General features: G+C 37.6%; 8 protein-coding genes and 1 pseudogene across 11 annotated transcripts in view; 7 read left to right on the forward strand and 2 right to left on the reverse strand.

Moving 5' to 3' along the window:
• Positions 1–1,745, forward strand: part of LOC100634605 (major facilitator superfamily domain-containing protein 1-like) — an 8,311-nt gene extending 6,566 nt beyond the window's left edge. For both annotated transcript variants that reach the window (XM_003386361.2, XM_003386362.2), the window contains one exon: positions 7–1,745. In XM_003386361.2, the coding sequence (XP_003386409.2) occupies positions 7–203 (197 nt within the window). In that variant the 3' untranslated portion in view covers positions 204–1,745. The remainder of the gene's footprint in view (positions 1–6) is intronic.
• LOC100634855 (major facilitator superfamily domain-containing protein 1-like) lies at positions 353–1,783 on the forward strand. The gene has a single exon (XM_003386363.1). It carries the CDS (start codon positions 353–355, stop codon positions 1,781–1,783), a length of 1,431 nt encoding a protein of 476 aa, XP_003386411.1.
• Positions 1,784–1,903: 120 nt separating this feature from the next.
• LOC100635228 (major facilitator superfamily domain-containing protein 1-like) lies at positions 1,904–6,664 on the forward strand. 3 transcript variants are annotated; one of them, XR_002184743.1, is made up of 4 exons: positions 1,904–1,990; positions 2,053–3,601; positions 3,658–5,204; positions 5,259–6,617. XR_002184743.1 is itself a non-coding variant. In XM_019996073.1 (3 exons), exons 2-3 carry the CDS (start codon positions 5,196–5,198, stop codon positions 6,624–6,626), a joined length of 1,377 nt encoding a protein of 458 aa, XP_019851632.1. In that variant the 5' UTR covers positions 1,919–3,601; positions 3,658–5,195; the 3' UTR covers positions 6,627–6,664. The 3 variants fall into 3 exon arrangements, 1 of the variants encoding a protein (XP_019851632.1); XR_002184742.1 differs by having other exon boundaries at positions 1,919–3,601; XM_019996073.1 differs by having other exon boundaries at positions 1,919–3,601; positions 5,259–6,664.
• Positions 2,254–3,423, forward strand: LOC100634981 (major facilitator superfamily domain-containing protein 1-like). Its single transcript, XM_003386364.2, has one exon. The coding sequence runs from the start codon at positions 2,254–2,256 to the stop codon at positions 3,421–3,423; it is 1,170 nt and encodes a 389-aa protein (XP_003386412.2).
• Positions 6,665–6,760: 96 nt separating the features above from the next.
• Positions 6,761–8,383, forward strand: LOC109581715 (major facilitator superfamily domain-containing protein 1-like). Its single transcript, XM_019996068.1, has 2 exons — positions 6,761–6,848; positions 6,913–8,383. The coding sequence occupies exons 1-2, from the start codon at positions 6,840–6,842 to the stop codon at positions 8,290–8,292; spliced, it is 1,389 nt and encodes a 462-aa protein (XP_019851627.1). The 5' UTR covers positions 6,761–6,839; the 3' UTR covers positions 8,293–8,383.
• Positions 8,384–8,774: 391 nt separating this feature from the next.
• Positions 8,775–10,325, forward strand: LOC109581716 (major facilitator superfamily domain-containing protein 1-like). The gene is made up of 2 exons (XM_019996069.1): positions 8,775–8,836; positions 8,890–10,325. Exons 1-2 carry the CDS (start codon positions 8,828–8,830, stop codon positions 10,276–10,278), a joined length of 1,398 nt encoding a protein of 465 aa, XP_019851628.1. The 5' UTR covers positions 8,775–8,827; the 3' UTR covers positions 10,279–10,325.
• Positions 10,326–10,438: 113 nt separating this feature from the next.
• LOC100633975 (alpha-(1,3)-fucosyltransferase 10 pseudogene) lies at positions 10,439–12,069 on the reverse strand (annotated as a pseudogene).
• A 32-nt stretch (positions 12,070–12,101) lies between these two features.
• LOC105312644 (alpha-(1,3)-fucosyltransferase 11-like) lies at positions 12,102–13,659 on the forward strand. Its single transcript, XM_011405450.2, has one exon. The coding sequence runs from the start codon at positions 12,131–12,133 to the stop codon at positions 13,559–13,561; it is 1,431 nt and encodes a 476-aa protein (XP_011403752.1). The 5' UTR covers positions 12,102–12,130; the 3' UTR covers positions 13,562–13,659.
• Positions 13,660–13,745: 86 nt separating this feature from the next.
• LOC109581720 (cap-specific mRNA (nucleoside-2'-O-)-methyltransferase 1-like) lies at positions 13,746–17,231 on the reverse strand. The gene is made up of 13 exons (XM_019996074.1): positions 17,067–17,231; positions 16,727–16,791; positions 16,355–16,411; positions 16,240–16,297; positions 15,930–15,998; positions 15,729–15,881; positions 15,482–15,610; positions 15,296–15,390; positions 15,156–15,224; positions 14,612–14,659; positions 14,449–14,558; positions 14,271–14,379; positions 13,746–14,065 (listed from the first exon to the last, which is right to left on the reverse strand). The coding sequence occupies exons 1-13, from the start codon at positions 17,208–17,210 to the stop codon at positions 13,903–13,905; spliced, it is 1,269 nt and encodes a 422-aa protein (XP_019851633.1). The 5' UTR covers positions 17,211–17,231; the 3' UTR covers positions 13,746–13,902.
• Between the last annotated feature and the right edge of the window lie 8 nt (positions 17,232–17,239).

The raw sequence follows: 17,239 nt of genomic DNA on the forward strand, positions 1-17,239 counted from the left end.
TTTCTGGTGTCATCATTGATAAGAATGGTTACTTTGTGTTAGAGATGATGTACTCGTTGCTATCATATCTAGTGCTAATGGTATCAGTGTTACTGTTAATGATTGATCTCGTATCAAAGGGATCAGTCTTGCTTTTACCTGGGACTTGTACTGCAAAAAGAAAAGAAAAAAATATCTCCACAAAGGAAAAAATTAAACAATAAATCTATTCTTTATTTTCATGCTTTGTTTCACTAGCATTCAGTATTCTCTCTACTCTAGCTGGTAGTTTTTATAGTAGTCTATTTTGCGTGGGATGTGTATTTACATTGTAGCCCCTCCCCATAACCAGATTTGCTAAACCACTGCTGACATGGAGGAAGAAGAGGTCATTGTACTGAAATACAAAGCAAACAAGGAACAAAGCGAGTTAGAAGGATGTGACCAGTCTTCTATCAGCCTAGAAGTAAAAAGTAAAGCTCCAGAAACACGTTATTTCCATCCGAACCATTGGAGCTATGGCAGTATCTTGCTAGCATTGATATGTTTCACAGTATTCATTGGATATTACTGCAATGAGAGTCCAGGAGGACTGGAGGACACTATCATCAAAGTAATGGGTATTGATGCCACACAATATAACCTGCTCTTTCTTGTGACCACATGGCCTAACATATTTGTATCAGTAATAGGAGGAGTGATAGCTGATAGGATACTAGGACCGAGATCAAGTTATCTGATCGTGATGGTCATTATAACATTTGGTCAATTTTTTTGGTCTGTTGGTAGTTTTGTTAATTATTTTTGGATTGCTTTGATTGGTCGATTTGTGATTGGTGTTGGAGCAATGATTTCTGCCTCAATTTCGAAAATATTTATTTTCAAATGGTGCGGGAAAAAGTACGCAACACTTGGTCTGTCTTTGAATACCACAGCAGCAAGGCTGGGAGCAGCTGTTGGGCTATCGCTACCTCAGTTTATATACAATGAGTTTCATTATATTAATAACTCTTCATACAGGCTTGGTGCTACTGTTATGGCTGGTGTTGCTGGCATGATAATTGGTTTGATAGTTACAGTTGTCATGATAATAATGGATAAATTTAGAAGCAGTGATCTCACAGCTAAAACCAGTAAAGTAAAATGCAGTGATGTGAAGCAGTTTTCACCCCGCTTCTGGATTGCTGCAATTATAATGATGTATTATGCTCTTGTCTATGAATTCTCAGGCATAGGGCAAGTGTTCTATGCCCAGAAGTACGGCCTGTCATTAAGAGCAGCAAGCCTATCTAATTCCTTAGTATTCAGTGCAACCATACTCCTGACACCAGTGATGGGTTATGTAGTAAATGCTATTGGGTATCACTTACTATGGACAATATTGGGTCTAGCTATTGCAGTAATTGCTCACCTCATTCTACTGCTAAGTAATCCAGGATTGACTTACATACCTTACGTTGCTAGTATTATTTATTCTATATCTTACACTATATTTGGTCCTTCGTTTTGGCCTCTTGTTGGTTTTCTTGTCGAAAGTAATCAAATTGGAACGGCTTATGGGATTTATTTTGGTTTTCAGAATCTTTTCTGGGGTCTCCTGGCAATTGTTTCTGGTGTCATTATTGATAACAATGGCTACTTTGTGTTAGAGATAATGTACTCGTTGCTGTCATTTCTAGTGCTAATGGCATCAGTGTTAGTGTTAATGATTGATTTGGTATCAAAGAAATCAGTCGGGATTTTACCCGGAACTTGTACTGCAAAAAGAAAGGAAAAGAGGTCGCAAGATAAAATCCAAAACTAATTTATCATTTTTTCTATAAATCTACCTATTTATGTGTGTATATTTTATGTAGCATAAGATTTGTAACTCTATTATAGTGCTATCATAATTCTGGCCAAGTAATTAGTATCTTAAAACCTCCTCCTCTATAACACTCCCACACTGCCAGTTCCTCAATGATGTTGCTGCTGTGACCTTTTCCCCATGACTCAGTTATAATCTCACAAAGTCAGGATAAATCCAGATCTATAGAAGCCAGACTAACCTATGGTCTTCTTTGTATTATATAGTGTAAGATTGTAAGCATTAATATGGAAAAGCAGCTCCTGCCAGTCCAATCTGACTTTCAATCAAAGGGAAGGCCGTGCTGCTGCCACCCAACTAAATGGCCGTATCTAGTGGCACTCCTTTTCCTTACCTGCTATGTACAGTTTCTATGTTACTACTGCAATGAAAGCCCGGGAGGACTGGAAGACACTATCATCAAAGTAATGGATATTGATACCACACAATATAACCTGCTCTTTCTCGTGACCACATGGCCTAACATATTTGTATCAGTGATAGGAGGAGTGATAGCAGATAGACTATTAGGTCGAAGAGTCAGTTACATGATATTGATAATTATCATCCTCACTGGTATACTTGTGTGGTCTGCCGCTAGCTTTTTCAACCTTTTCTGGGTCGTATTGGTCGGCCGGTTCTTCATTGGAATTGGAGCCACTTTGATACCAGCTGTCACTGTTATGTTTTTCATCAATTGGTTCGGTAAGAAGTATTTCACACTAGCAGTGTCAATTGGTGGCACTTCAGCACGACTTGGTGGTGCAGCTGCTTTGGCCGTACCTCAATTCATTAACGAGCAGTTATGTTTCATTGACGATCCCTCATATCGTCTTGGGGCTACAATATTAGTAGGAGCTGGTCTGGCATGTGTTGGATTAATGGTGGGTATCACTGTAGCTATGCTGGACATGTATAGGGAGACGTTTAAAGAAAAGAAGACACAGAAAGCCAAAAGAAGCAAAATGAAGCACAGCGATTTTAAGCAGTTTGATGATCGGTTTTGGCTGACGGTTTTCATCATTATTTTCTATTCAATTGTATTTTCATTTACTGGCATTGGGCAAGTTTTCTATGTACAAAAGTATAGTCTGTCACTAGAGGAAGCAAGCATTGCAAATTCATTTGTATTCAGTGCTACAATACTAGCTACGCCAATAATTGGATATATAGTGAACGGAATTGGACACCACATACTATGGACTATGGGAGCCATTACCAGTGCTTTGGCTGTGCACCTAGTTCTACTCATCACTTCTCCAGGGCTTCACTTCATACCTTATACCACTGGTATCTTGTATTCGGTGTCTTATACGATAGTTGCAGCTGCTTATTGGCCTCTTGTTGGTCTAATTGTGGAAAAGAGTCAGATAGCAACTGCTTATGGCATCATGTGCAGTATGAATAATCTCTTCTGGGGTCTACTGTCGATTGTCTCAGGTTTCATCATTGATATCAGCGGTTACTTTGTGTTAGAGATAATGTACTCATCGTTGTTGTTTCTAATACTAATGATATCAGTGTTAGTGTTAATGATTGATCTCGTATCAGTGAGATCAGTGGTGAATGCACCCGGTACATGGAAAAGAGAGGACTAATAATTTTGATTAAAAAAAATATTTGTTCAATAGATCTAATTGAGAGCAATTTCAGGCATGTGCATGCTCCTCCCTTCTGCATTTTTTCTATCTCCAAGTAAAAAACTTCATTTCAGTTCTGGTATTTTAGTGGTAATAAGCACTCTTAGTCTCCAGCTATGTTATAGAAATGACACTGGTAAGTATCAACTGCTAGTATCACTTAATTTTCTATTTTACAAATTGCACGCCCAGGAATCAGAACAGCCACTCTTATCCGCGGGCACTGATAGTTCTGTAGAGAAAAAGGCAGACACCATAGACAGTAGACCAGTAACATGCTGCCATCCTAACCATTGGCCATACTTGATTACGCTCCTTCTCCTTATCTGCTACGTCCAGGCATTATGCTTTTATTGCAATGAAAGCCCAGGTGGACTTGAGGACACTATCATCAAAGTAATGGGTATTGATACCACACAATATAACCTGCTCTTTCTTGTGACCACATGGCCTAACATATTTGTATCAGTAATAGGAGGAGTGATAGCTGATAGGATACTAGGACCAAGATCAAGCTCTATCGTAATAATACTTGTTGTACTCTTGGGTCAGCTCATTTGGTCGGCTGGAAGTTTTTTGAATTATTTTTGGGTCGTGTTGATTGGTCGGTTCATTATAGGGATAGGAGCCACTCTATCTCCTGCAATTTGTACTATGTTTTTCATCAGTTGGTTTGGTAAAGAATATCTAACTCTAGCAGTCTCTACTGGGGGGACTGCAGCTCGACTTGGAGCAGCAGCAGCTTTGGCTCTGCCTCAGTTCATTTATCAGCAATTATATTATTTTACCAATCCGTTGTATCGCCTTGGTGCTACAGTGCTAGTAGGTGCAGGGCTTGTATTAATAGGACTAATAGCAAACATAATTGCAGTACTCATGGACAAATATAGAGAAAAAGTACTGCAGAAAAAGAAAATGAAGATGAACAAAATGAATTGTAGCAATTTGAAACAGTTCGATGGATTATTCTGGCTAGCAACCAGCATTACGCTCTACTATTCAATTGTGTTTTCATTCACTGGAATTGGACAAGTTTTCTACGTACAGAAGTATGGCTTATCACTAGAGGAAGCAAGCATTACAAATTCATTTGTATTCAGTGCTACAATACTAGCTACACCAGTACTTGGATATATTGTGAATGTAATTGGATACCATATATTATGGACTATGGTAGGACTAACCACTGGGCTATTAGTGCATGTAGTACTACTAGTCAGTATTCCAGGGCTTCATTTCATACCACATATCACTGGTATGTTATATTCAGTGTCTTATACGATAGTTGCAGCTGCTTATTGGGTTATCCCTGGACTCATTGTGGAAGAGAATCAGATAGCGACCGCATATGGTATAATTGGAAGTTCTATTAATCTCTTCTGGGGTCTATTGTCTGTAGTCTCAGGTTTCATCATTGATATCAGTGGCTACTTTGTGTTAGAGATATTGTACTCGTCATTATTGTTTCTAATACTAATTATATCAGTGTTAGTGTTAATGATTGATCTTGTATCAGTGAGATCAGTGGTGAATGCACCTGGTACATGGAAAAGAGAAGACTAATAATTTTGATTTTAAAAATATTTGTTCAATAGATCTAATTGAGAGCAATTTCAGGCATGTGCATGCCCCTCCCTCTGCATTTTTCCTATCTCCAAGTAAAAAAAACTTCATTTCAGTTCTGGTATTTTAGTGGTAAAAAGCACTCTTAGTCTCCAGGTATTATAGAAATGATAGTGGTAAGTAATGACGAGTATCAACTGCTCTTAATGTTCTATTTATAAAATGCCCAGGAATCAGAACAGCCACTCTTATCCGCGGGCACTGATAGTTCTCCAGAGAAAGCGGAGGCAGACAAGAGTAGACCAGTAACATGCTGCCATCCTAACCACTGGCCATACTTGACTACCCTCCTTCTCCTTATCTGCTACGTCCAGGCATTGTGCATTTATTGCAATGACAGTCCAGGAGGACTGGAGGACACTATCATCAAAGTAATGGGCATTGATACCACACAATATAACCTGCTCTTTCTTGTGACTACATGGCCTAACATATTTGTATCAGTAATAGGAGGAGTGATAGCTGATAGGATACTAGGGCCTAGATCAAGCTCTATTGTAATACTACTTACGGTACTCCTGGGTCAGCTCATTTGGTCGGCTGGAAGTTTTTTGAATTATTTTTGGGTCGTGTTGATTGGTCGGTTCATCATAGGGATAGGAGCCACTCTATCTCCTGCAATTTTTACTATGTTTTTCATCAGTTGGTTTGGTAAGAAATATCTAACACTAGCTGTCGCAATTTGTGGTCCTTCACCTCAGCTTGGAGCTGCAGTAGCTTTGGCTCTGCCTCAGTTCATTTATCAGCAATTATATTATTTTACTGATCCGTTGTATCGCCTTGGTGCTACAGTGCTAGTAGGTGCAGGGCTTGTATTAACAGGACTAATGGCAACCATAATTGTAGTACTCATGGACAAATATAGAGAAAAAATACTGCAGAAAAAGAAAATGGAGATGAATAAAATCAAATGTAGCGATTTGAAACAATTTGATGGATTATTCTGGCTAGCCTCGAGTATTACGCTTTACTATTCAATTGTACTTGCATTCACTTGCATTGGACAAGTTTTCTACGTACAGAAGTACAGTCTGTCACTAGAAGAAGCAAGCATTGCAAACTCGCTTGTATACAGTGCTACAATACTAGCTACACCAGTAATTGGATATGTTGTGAATGTAATTGGATACCATATACTATGGACTATGGTAGGACTAACCACTGGGTTATTAGTGCATCTAGTACTACTATTCAGTATTCCAGGGCTTCACTACATGCCTTATGTCACTGGTATCTTATATTCGGTATCTTATATGATAGTTGCAGCTGCTTATGGGGTTATCCCTGGACTTATTGTGGAAGAGAATCAGATAGCGACCGCATATGGTATAATTAGTAGCTTCCTTAGTCTCTTCTGGGGTCTATTGTCGGTAGTCTCTGGTGTCATCATTGATAACAATGGTTACTTTGTGTTAGAGATTATGAACACATCGCTATCGTTTTTAGTACTAATGATATCAGTGTTAGTGTTAATGATTGATCTCGTATCAGTGAGATCAGTGGTGAATGCACCTGGTACATGGAAAAAAGAGAACTAATTTTTGATTAAAAAAAAAAACTATATTTTGTTCAATAATTGAGAGCTATAACAGCATAGATAACAGACAATAAAAGGCATGCGCAGCGCTGAGGCATGCGCATGTAGGCCATGTGTAAATAAGCTCCTCCCTTCTGCATTTTTCCTAGGCCTATCTCCAAGATGAAACTTTATCTCAGGTAAAAGGCGCTTTTAGTCTTCAGCTATTATAGAAATGACACTGGTAAGTATTAATGCTCAATGCTAAAGGCTTTGAATAATATTTTACTTATTTATAAAATGCCCAGGAATCAGAACAGCCACTCTTATCCGGCCACACTGATAGTTCATCTGCAGAGGAGGAGGCAGACGCCATAGACAAGAGCAGACCAGTAACATGCTGCCATCCTAACCACTGGCCATACTTGACTACCCTCCTTCTCCTTATCTGCTACGTCCAGGCATTGTGCAATTATTGCAATGACAGTCCGGGAGGATTAGAGGACACTATCATCAAAGTAATGGGCATTGATACCACACAATATAACCTCCTCTTTCTTGTGACCACATGGCCTAGTATATTTGTATCAGTAATAGGAGGAGTGATAGCTGATAGGATACTAGGACCGAGATCAAGCTCTATAATAATATTATTTATTGTACTCGTGGGTCAGCTCGTTTGGTCTGCTGGAAGTTTTTTGAATTATTTTTGGGTCGTGTTGATTGGTCGGTTCATTATAGGGATGGGAGCCACTCTATTTCCTTCTATTTGCATTATGTACTTTGTCAGTTGGATGGGTAAGAAATACCTAACACTAGCTGTGGCAATTTGTGGTACTGCAGCTCGACTTGGACCTGCTGTAGCTCTGGCTCTGCCTCAATTCATTTATCAGCAATTATATTATTTTACTGATCCGTTGTATCGCCTTGGTGCTACAGTGCTAGTAGGTGCAGGGCTTGTATTAATAGGACTAATGGCAACCATAATTGTAGTATTCATGGACAAGTACAGAGAAAAAGTACTGCAGAAAAAGAAAATGGAGATGAGCAAAATCGAATGTAGCGATTTGAAGCAATTTGATGGATTATTCTGGCTAGCCTCGAGTATTACGCTCTACTATTCAATCGTATTTTCATTCACTGGTATTGGACAAGTTTTCTACGTACAGAAGTATGGTTTATCACTAGAGGAAGGAAGCATTACAAATTCATTTGTATTTGGTGCTACAATACTAGCTACTCCAGTACTTGGATATATTGTGAATGGAATTGGATACCACATGCTTTGGACTATGGTAGGACTAACCGCTGGACTATTAGTACATGTAGTACTACTAGTTAGTATTCCAGGGCTTCACTACATGCCTTATGTCACTGGTATGTTATATTCGGTGTCTTATACGATAGTTGCAGCTGCTTATGGGGTTGTTCCTGGGCTCATTGTGGAAGAGAATCAGATAGCGACCGCATATGGTATAATTAATAGCTTCCTTAGTCTCTTCTGGGGTCTACTGTCGATAGTCTCAGGCTTCATCATTGATAACAACGGTTACTTCATGTTAGAGATTATGAACACATCGTTGTTGTTTCTAATTCTAATGATATCAGTGTTAGTGTTAATGATTGATCTCGTATCAGTGAGACCAGTCGTAAATGCACCCGGTACATGGAAAAGAGAAGTACAATGAGACACTAAATGTAATAATGATGAAATGAATAAATTATTTTTTAAATTATTGATAAACTTATTGAGTTATACTATTGTCAAGCAGCCAAAAAGTAGTAGCAATAACTATATCATCTAACAACAGATAAGATGCAGGCTCCTCCTTTTTTGAAGCTGCATGCATGCACATATTCAAACTCCCAAGGTTTATAGAAGAATTGACAACTGCTCTTCAGTAGGTAGCAATTGTAATGAATAACTGCATTGGTACTGTAATTAACATATTCACACATTACTTATTCTAGACTTTAATTTAGTTCTATTCAATTCCATATCTACTCTAATCTTCACTGCCTTTCATGCTATTATCTATATATGCATCACATGATCATATTTTATTTAAGGCCTCCATACACATCACTTTTCTCTCTTATCAATTATGCTGCATGTGATTATTTGATTTATAGTCTACTCCCACACATTTCACATTATTTTTTCTTTGCATTATTAGCTCAGCCCATCTGCATCCAGCTTCTCTTCAGCTATTACTGATAGAAATGACAGTGGTAAGTCTCAATGCTATTGGCTTTAAATTTTTTATTTATAATATGCCTGCCAGGAATCAGAAGAGTCACTCTTATCTGCGGGCACTGATAGTTCTGCAGAGAAAAAGGCAGATTCCATAGACAGTAGACCAGTAACATGCTGCCATCCTAACCACTGGCCATACTTGATTACACTCCTTTTCCTTACCTGCTACGTGGAGTTAATATGTTATTACTGCTGTGATAGTCCAGGAGGACTGGAGGACACTATCATCAAAGTAATGGGCATTGATACCACACAATATAACCTGCTCTTTCTTGTGACTACATGGCCTAACATAGTCATATCAGTGATAGGAGGAGTAATAGCAGATAGGATATTAGGACCGAGATCAAGCTTTATGGTAATGACACTTCTTTTATTGCTTGGTCAGCTCGTTTGGTCGGTTGGAAGTTTTTTGAATTATTTTTGGGTTGTGTTGTTTGGTCGGTTCATTATAGGGATAGCAGCCACTCTATCTCCTGCAATCTGTACGATGTTCTTCATCAGTTGGTTTGGTAAAGAATATCTAACTCTAGCAGTCTCTACTGGGGGGACTGCAGCTCGACTTGGAGCTGCAGCAGCTCTGGCTCTGCCTCAATTCATTTATCAGCAATTATATTATTTTACTGATCCGTTGTATCGCCTTGGTGCTACAGTGCTAGTAGGTGCAGGGCTTGTATTAACAGGATTAATGGCAACCATAGTTGTAGTACTCATGGATAAATATAGAGAAAAAGTACTGCAGAAAAAGAAAATGGAGATGAGCAAAATCGAATGTAGCGACTTGAAACAATTCGACGGATTATTCTGGCTAGCAACCAGCATTACGCTTTACTATTCACTTGTAAATGCATTCACTGGTATTGGACAAGTTTTCTACATACAGAAGTATGGTTTATCACTAGAGGAAGCAAGCATTGCAAATTCATTTGTATTTAGTGCTACTATGCTAGCTACTCCTATAATGGGCTGTATTGTGAATGCAACTGGACACCACATACTATGGACTATGGTAGCCGTTAGCAGTGGACTATTAGTGCATGTGGTACTACTATTCAGTAATCCAGGGCTACACTACATGCCTTATGTCACTAGTATCTTATATTCAGTATCTTATACTATAATGACACCTGCTTATTGGGGTATCCCTGGACTCATTGTGGAAGGAAATCAGATAGCGACTGCATATGGTATAATTGGAAGCTCTTTTAATCTGTTCTGGGGTCTACTGTCAATAATCTCAGGCTTCATCATTGATAAGAATGGTTACTTTGTGTTAGAGGCAATGTACTCATTGCTGTCATTTCTAGTACTAATGATATCAGTGTTAGTGTTAATGGTTGATTTCGTATCAGTGAGATCAGTGGTGAATGCACCCGGTACATGGAACTGCTTGCATAAAATTAACGAAAAAGACTGATTCATTTTATTGAAATGACTTGATTTTCTTTTATTCAATCATTATGCATTATTATTGTATCATAAGCATTAAACTACTTTAGTATACTACAGCAAGAGCAGTTAGTGCTTCAATGTAATTATTACAGTGGCTGCATGCCAAGCCAGTGTATTGACTGCTGTTCTAATTGAGTCATACTAATACTATAAAGATGGTTCTCACCCAAGAAGGGAAGTATGATATCATATTAATGATAAATCAATTATGTACGACAGTGAGGTTTAGTTATTATATATTATGCAAAGAAAAGAAAATTGAGAATCAAATAAAATAATTAAAATTTGTTGTGAGAGACTTCCCATTCTTCACTGGTCATACCATCAGCAGCAGAATTATACAATGAAGTTACTTCATCCTGAGTTTTGCCTTCATTGATGGCAGGACCAATAGCATCAGCTTGATAACCAGATCTCTTAGCAACCTGTCGCCAAAACTCTGTCTGTCGGAAGCGTTCAAGGGACTTCATCTCGACAGCTGATTCTGGAAACTGGCAGTCATAGTGAGACTTGTTTGCAATTATTGGATCCAGAGGTAATCCTTCCCTTTCCTTCCTGAGTCTCTCGTGTATTGAATCGCAAACAAAGCATTCGTACGACTCAATCATGTTTTTGTCATCGTATGCTACAACGTTAGCCTTCCATTCTCTATCTTCCATTATATTTAAGAGTCTCTCATTAGTGACTCCAGTCTTTTTGTACTCTAAATATTTTACATATTCGTCATTGTTTTTATCTAAGTATATAAGATATTCCGCTAGTTCTTTAGGTGATTTAAAATCGTCTATTAATATAATGGAGTGCTCGCTAGGCGCCCAGTCCTTAACCGTCGGAGATCCTTTAACTACTGGGACAGACCCGGCGTAGAATGGTCTCCAGAACTTCTCAGTAATGTAATCATTGCATATCGCATTCTCCATAGCCAGTGTGAACTTATACTGCGATATGATGTCAAGTAAATCCTCAGAGTCCATACCTGTCAGTGGATCCCTCAGATGTCCTTCAGGTAAATCCTTATTATGAAGACACTTACCGAATGAATCAACTTGTACATACTTCATCAGTTCGCTAACATAAGAGTCTCTATCTGATGGCGGATCGCAATCAGAATGTAAATACATCACTAGTCCTCGCTCTCCTTTGCTCTTCTCTTCAACCGGAGTCTTTATAGGTGATAGTAATTTTTCAATTGAATCCAAATACTGTGTTATCAGCGGATAGCTCGAGTATCTGCTTGAAGTGGACGTTATATTAAAGAGAGACATGACACTCTCATACATCAGTAACCAGTTGTTCTTTGAGGACTCTTCATGCAAGAGTATCCAAAGGTGTTCCGGCTTGCGAGGTAGAGGGAGCGATGTCCATTCGACCATCGTACCGTAAAACATGAATCCGACAGTCAATGGATTATCATATTCGGTACGACTGTGGGTGAAAAGGCACGACCCGGTCTTGCACTGGTGTACTATACGGGGATATCCGGTGAACGGTGTCCACCATATTATAATAGGGTGCTCTGTCGAGTTCTCTTTTTCCAGGTATACGGATTTCCGCCTCACTTCTGAGAGAGTGAGGTTCTCTACAATGTTACCTGTACCCAGGAGGACTCGGGCTTCTTCGACCGGGTCTAATTGTTCTTCTCTCATCGAGAGTAGGGGGCACATGATGGCTATGAAGAGACAGAAAAGAGAGAGAAAACATTTTAGACAAGAACTTTTAGCCATGTCTCCCTAATTGCCTTCAACGCCCACGCAAAGGGAGGAGCTGAGTTTTGAAAGGGGCGTGGTTGTCTTTATTGACATGAGGAAAAGTTGAAAATGATCTTGACAACTTGGATTTTTATCTGGAAAACGAAAAGAAGGAGACAAATTGCCTTCCTCCTAGCCGTAATACTAGTCCTCCTCTATCTCTCAACGTACTCTGGGATTTTTGTAAAGGAGCTGAACCAAGAGAATGAAGATATTGTGATCCTTCCACCAGAGACCAATACCGAAGAATACCCCATTCTGATATGGTGGACTCCATTTACTCCGAATCAGCGCATTATCCGCTCCTGCTCTGCTGGAAACTGTCTCATAACTCACTCGAGACGAGAGCTTAATAATACTCGGACAGAAGCGGTCATCTTCTATGGTTCTGATTTAAAATGGACAGACCTTCCATTACCGAGAGATCCAAGACTCTACTGGGCGCTGCTCCACGAAGAATCCCCAAAAAACAACTGGGGGTTTGCTACTGATGACGGTATAGCATTATTTAATATCACCTCCACACCAAGTCGTTTGTCATCGTATCCATTGGTAACGCAATATCTTGAGGACTTGCAGAATTTGATGGCACCGATGAAAACTAGAATTGAAGATAAGAGCAAAGGAGAGCGAGGGCTAGTGATGTATTTACATTCTGATTGTGATCCGCCATCAGATAGAGACTCTTATGTTAGCGAACTGATGAAGTACGTACAAGTTGATTCATTTGGTAAGTGTCTTCATAATAAGGATTTACCTGAAGGACATCTGAGGGATCCGCTGACAGGTATGGACTCTGAGGATTTACTTGATATCATATCGCAGTACAAGTTCACACTGGCTATGGAGAATGCAATATGCAATGATTACATTACTGAGAAGTTCTGGAGACCATTCTACGCCGGATCTGTCCCAGTAGTTAAAGGATCTCCGATGGTTAAGGACTGGGCGCCTAGCGAACACTCCATTATATTAATAGACGATTTTAAATCACCTAAAGAACTAGCGGAATACCTTTTATACTTAGATAAAAACGATGACGAATACATAAAATATTTAGAATACAAGCATTATGGTATCACTAATCTCCGACTACTTGACACCATGAATGATAGAGAATGGCGGGTGAATGATTATTCTCCAGGCGCAATAAACCACATTGATGGCTTTGAATGCTTCGTCTGCAACAAAGCAATAGAAAAAAGAAAGGCGGCAAAAACCGGGACAAAGCTAGAACCACTCATCGCTAGTAGGGATCATTACGATTGCGAGTTTCCAAAACCACTTGTTAAAAGACGTAAGAAGCCATTAACATGGTGGACGGACATGCTGTATATCTGGAGACAAGTCGCAGTTAGAGAAAAGAAAAAAATGGCAGCTATCACTGTAGGAATTAGAGAAGGAAAAAGCCAAGATGACATTGGTAAATTGTACGATAGTGTTAAAGTCACTAACTCATCCGAGTATAGACTAACTAGTAAAGATTATATTATTGATTAAGTATAATATATTGTTTTTATTTAAAATTTATACAATTGACAGCTGCAGGTGAACTAACATAGATACAAACATATGCACATTCACATAACTTCAACAATGAGAGCAGCTGTCATCACATTTAAAAAACCAACAGCAGCAAAAAGAGCCATAAGGTCACTGTATATTGTATATACACACACATTCAGTGTATGAGTGAAAGAAATTCAGAGAGGGGGGATCTGAATTATTATAATACAAAATCGACATCCAACACTTAACAATAAAAAGGAGAGAGAGATTTATGTACAGTGAAGATTGAAAATGACGCCCATAAATAATAAATAATAATATTAAAATTATCATCATCGTTTAATAGACTCCAGTTTCGACCTCAAGACGGACCAAGTCAGACTTCCTCCAACCAGTTCCTTCCTTGAGTGATTCTCCTCCTCTTCCTCTATGTCACAAATATCCCGAGACATGTGAGGCAACCATCTCCAAATGTGCCTGGTAGCAAGTACTGATCTATGAACAGCAAGAGAAATTGGAAACAGAGAAAGAGAGAAAAGTTATTCTATGCTAAAAAATTTTTAAATTGAACCCAAAATCTAGCAGGTACTGGCATAAATTGCATTTGGAAATATAAATAAAATTTTGCTGGTTATTGATAAAAATTTTGGCTGGAGAAGTGTCTAGCTAATACGGTACAGTATCATCATTATTAACTAACAGGAATGGTGAGATTGATTCTCTGGGTGGTTCGAATGAGCTCTTGTTCGTTTTATAATTAAAAAAGTACAGCCTACCACTTGATTGACTGAAATGAAGCTGCCATGGCTCTAAAAATAAGAAAAAATAATTTACAGGATCATCCTAGACTTTCTCATGTTCGGTGGATATATTAGTACCTAATAATACTTTACAGAATATAACTCCAATCGGTGCTATAAACCACTCATCATGTGAGACGTCTAATGTAGGTACGTCCCCTAACCCTTTGCAGTTACGTAATCTCAAGCTAAAGGGGAGAGGAGAGTTTTAAAAATGTATTGGTTTTAATCTTGGGCTTACTCTCCAAAAGTTGATATCATGTCAACAACGCGATAATATGGTTTAACCCTATCATTAATCAAAAATAATAAATATTAATGCACTTCCTTAAGCTACTGTACACATACATGTACAAAGTTTGAGCTGATTCCAACTTAAATTTTTCAAGTTATGGCCATTTTAAAAAATGGGCCAAAATCTGAAAATCCCTGTACTATAGCCCATGGTTTTTTCAGAAAAATGGCCAAAAATTCCCCCCCCCCCCAATTTTTATTACATTTTCTGATACATATTGATGTCCTTATGATCCGTAGAAAGTTTGAGCTGATTCCGACTTCAATTTTTCAAGTTATGGCCATTTTAAAAAATGGGCCAAAATCTGAAAAAATCCCTGTACTATAGCCCATGGTTTTTTCAGAAAAATGGCCAAAAAATCACCCCCAATTTTTATTACATTTTCTGATACATATTGATGTCCTTATGATCCGTAGAAAGTTTGAGCTGATTCCGACTTAAATTTTTCGAGTTATGATTAAAATACCCTGTACTATACTATAGTACATACTTCAATGTTAAGAATTGTTTCTGACATGGTTTGTTAAGAACTTTGCACAACTTCTCTGCAACAGCAAGTCTAGACAACCAGAAAAAAAATAATAACCTTCAAAATAATGATAATGATAATAATAAAAAAATAAAATCTACCTTTCTTTTAGAGGTTTCATTGCATAACTCATGTCGTGTGAGATGGCAATGACGTCCATAATGTACACAACGTTGATTTGACGCTGTGCACGACCCTAAGGATAGAGTAACAGAGGGAGAGAGAGAGAGAGAAAGAGGAAGGATACATTAATTTTACATAAAACATTAGTAAATTATGTTGCATACTTCCCCAGACATTTCAGGTATTATCTCAACTTCAAGGATCGTTCCTTTGGGTAACTCAATCTGTAACTCAGACCGAGGGAAGAATGAAACTCTTTGACCTCTCATGTCCCATGAATGAATTCGGTTCCTCTAAAAAATCATGAAAAATCCAATTTTAATCAGAATCGGCTTAAACTTTCTACACAGCATAAAAACATGTATATGCATCAGGAAATGTACACATATAATAAAAGATTATAAAACCCACTCCAAGTCCGACTAGTAGGAATCTCCTGCCACAAGCGAAGCACCACTTCCATGAGTTAGGGTCTAGTAAAAATGGCAGACTCTCCATTTTAACGTCTTTGAAATTATCGGATACAAACAGGCTTATGTCTTCATCAGGACGTCTAGTCAGTTTCTATGGCAACGGAATGATAAGGAGAGATGGGTAGGATGAGGTGGTTACTTTCCAACAATTATCAAAGATCTCTTTAGCAGTTCGATCAACAGGGGCCTCTCTAGGGACAGTAGGAACCTAATAATAATGATAATAAATAATAGTAAATAAATAAATGAATAAATAAATAAATAATAATAATAATAGCTCTTATTAGGTCTATTGTTATTGTTATTGTTTTTTTCTCTACTACTACAATAACAATAATTATTAATAATATATAATAAATAAATAAACAAACAAACAAACAAACAAATAAACAAACAAATAAATAAATAAACAAACAAATAAATGAATAAATAAATAAATAATAAATTACCTCCCATAATTGTAAGCACTTGTTTCTTAGAGCTGCTTGTCTGGTTTCTTGAAGATTGCTATCGTGTGATGTAATATGATGTCATTAGTGATGAAATGTGATGTCACAGGCTTACGTATTTTTAACGAAATATTTTAGCTTCTTTAATGCTATGATTTGATTAATGCCGATACTAATTAATAATAATAATAATAATAATAATAATAATAATAATAATGATTATGGGTTTCTCCCTCTTTTCCCACATCTCTCTTTCTCTCTCATAATAATAGTAATAATAATAATAATAATAATAATAATAATAATAATAATAATAATAATAATAATAATAATAATTCTAATTCTAATGACTATTATTATTATTTTTTTTTCTACTCTCCTTCTCTATACAAAATAACTTAACCTATTCTATTTTATATTTTACATTTGTTGTCTGCTCAATAATAATAATAATAATAATAATAATAATAATAATAAGTATAAATACCTGTCATTACTGTCAGTAATGTAAGTGTAGAATGGTTCGGTCTGTAATAAATTATTAGGAACAACCTAAAAAATGAAAAAATAAATAATAAAACACTGCAAATCAGATAGTACACAGTTTGCATGATTTCAAATTTTCAATGAAATAAAACAAAATGTCTCTATTTTGTGAAGATTGGTCACATCACCAAACCAAATTCTTCTAATTTTATGCTACACAATATCTCTATTCTACATTGATTCCCCTCTCTCTCTCTCTCCCCCCTCTCTCTCTCTCCCCCCCCTCTCTCTCTCCCCCCCCTCTCTCTCTCTCTCTCTCTCTCTCTCTCCCTCTCTCTCACCTCTAAAATATCTTTCTCTTCTTCTTCGTCTTGTCTCAGTTCATGAATAGTTTCATTTATAAAAAATAAATATTGATTGACGGATTGCTTGTCTTCCTTGAGGCTTCTACATACCACATACCTGGAACCAAAATATGACAGCATGGGAATGAGAATAAAAGAATAGGAATGAG

Source organism: Amphimedon queenslandica, unplaced genomic scaffold, assembly GCF_000090795.2.
Source record: "Amphimedon queenslandica unplaced genomic scaffold, v1.1 AMPQUscaffold_13423, whole genome shotgun sequence".
NCBI lineage: Eukaryota > Metazoa > Porifera > Demospongiae > Haplosclerida > Niphatidae > Amphimedon > Amphimedon queenslandica.

Excerpts from the sequence above, each read along its gene's own strand:
- LOC100634855 (XM_003386363.1), top strand. The coding sequence starts at position 353 with ATGGAGGAAGAAGAGGTCATTGTACTGAAATACAAAGCAAACAAGGAA.
- LOC100634981 (XM_003386364.2), top strand. The coding sequence starts at position 2,254 with ATGGATATTGATACCACACAATATAACCTGCTCTTTCTCGTGACCACA.
- LOC105312644 (XM_011405450.2), top strand. The coding sequence starts at position 12,131 with ATGATCTTGACAACTTGGATTTTTATCTGGAAAACGAAAAGAAGGAGA.
- LOC109581720 (XM_019996074.1), bottom strand. The coding sequence starts at position 17,210 with ATGCTGTCATATTTTGGTTCCAGGTATGTGGTATGTAGAAGCCTCAAG. Across the intron at positions 16,792-17,066 it reads AAGAGAAAGATATTTTAGAG|GTTGTTCCTAATAATTTATT; the intron begins GTGAGAGAGAGG and ends TTCATTTTTTAG. Across the intron at positions 15,882-15,929 it reads TCTTTGATAATTGTTGGAAA|AAACTGACTAGACGTCCTGA; the intron begins GTAACCACCTCA and ends CCGTTGCCATAG.